The 1334-nt window shown below is 47.1% G+C and overlaps 1 protein-coding gene across 1 annotated transcript in view; it reads left to right on the top strand.

Annotated features, from left to right (window-relative positions):
• Positions 1–1142: 1142 nt before the first annotated feature.
• TSPAN7 (tetraspanin 7) overlaps positions 1143–1334 on the top strand; it is a 25005-nt gene continuing 24813 nt past the window's right edge. Inside the window, exon 1 of the mRNA XM_085319451.1 lies at positions 1143–1202. Within this exon, the coding sequence (XP_085175577.1) occupies positions 1143–1202 (60 nt within the window). The remainder of the gene's footprint in view (positions 1203–1334) is intronic.

The following is a 1334-nucleotide window of genomic DNA, read 5'->3' as shown; positions in this document are numbered from 1 at the left end:
GGGAACCCTAGTTTTCCACAGTGGTGTTAAGATGTTCCAAGGGAATGTAAACGGCGAGGTTTAGAAGTGTTAAAGAAGCTTGGTATGCTGAGATGTTTCCTAGCATTCACCTTCCCAGTGTTTCCTGTTTGAAATCTCTTTTAGATGCTCCGCTATCTCTCCTGTGAGCTACACAAGGACTGGCGACTTWCCTTGCCTACTGCTGCCAGAAGAGCTGCTGGCTCTGTGCTGGGGAGCGATGCATGCAGGAAATGATGCTTGGCTCCCTGGGCTACTCTTGCGTACCTTCCCCACAGGTAGCATCTCTGTTACAGCAGTGCCTTGTGGCACTGGCCAGGATTGAGTGCCACTGTAGGACACGGCTCAGACACTGTTCTTTCACTAGAGAGACTGCAGTCTAAGAAGGCTGTTAGTGGTAACATGCGCTTGTGTCACCCTCCTGTGATCCTAGCACCTGTGATCTCTACGGCAAAATGAAGTTTTCTTGTGCAGGATAAAATGTGCTGAAATAAGCCAGCAGCATACATCGTACAGCTTTTCTCCTCAAAAGGAAATAAAGCTTACTACAAATTGCAGTTTCATTTGGATCAGCCAGTCTTCCTGTAGGTGACTGCTGTCCTGGTCTCCTGCAGGATTCGCCTGCRTGGCAAATCTGCTTCTTAGACTACATCCAGCAACAGCATTCCGCTTTCTGCCTTTCTACCTCACTCCAAGCCAGCCCCAGAGTCTCCATCACACTCGTTTATATAAGTATATATCATCAGTGGTTTGTATAAAGTAGTTTTGTAGTTTGCTTTGATTACAGTTCATTCAGCCTTTGATTTTTACATTGGAATATACTGTAAYGGTTATGGATTAACCTGAATTAAAACAGTGCTGAGGGAAAGGCAGGAGGTGGAAGACTAGGAAAGGGTTGTGCGTAACAGGAGGTACTTCCAGGTTTCTTCTAGATGTGAATGGACCCACATCACCTTGCTGTTTCAGCTCTTGGGTCTGACACACAGGCCACCCTGGACAGGCTGGTGTTGCAGTTTCAGATCAAACGAAGGATTTGCTTATCAGTCAGGTCTGCTCTACAGGGCTGCTTTTCACCGCCTATTGTGGGGTGAGATGTGCATCTGCTGGGCGCTGGGAAGGTTGGGATGGTAAATGGTGTGACAGTGGAGATGTCAGATGGAGTCTGTACCACAGCATGCCTGCAGGTAACGACAGCAGTGGTGTCTCTGCCTGGTGCTGTCTTTGCAGGTCAGAAGGCTGTATCCTGGTCTTCTCACCGTTCTTGTACCTCCCACTCTTAAAGAGAACAAACAAACCAAAAAAAAAAAAAAAAAAAA

The sequence above is a fragment of the Rhea americana genome, unplaced genomic scaffold (genome assembly GCF_003343005.1).
Source record: "Rhea americana isolate MKP2758 unplaced genomic scaffold, rheAme1 scaffold_59, whole genome shotgun sequence".
Classification (NCBI taxonomy): Eukaryota; Metazoa; Chordata; class Aves; order Rheiformes; family Rheidae; genus Rhea; species Rhea americana.
This window is presented reverse-complemented; position numbering and strand designations above follow the sequence as displayed.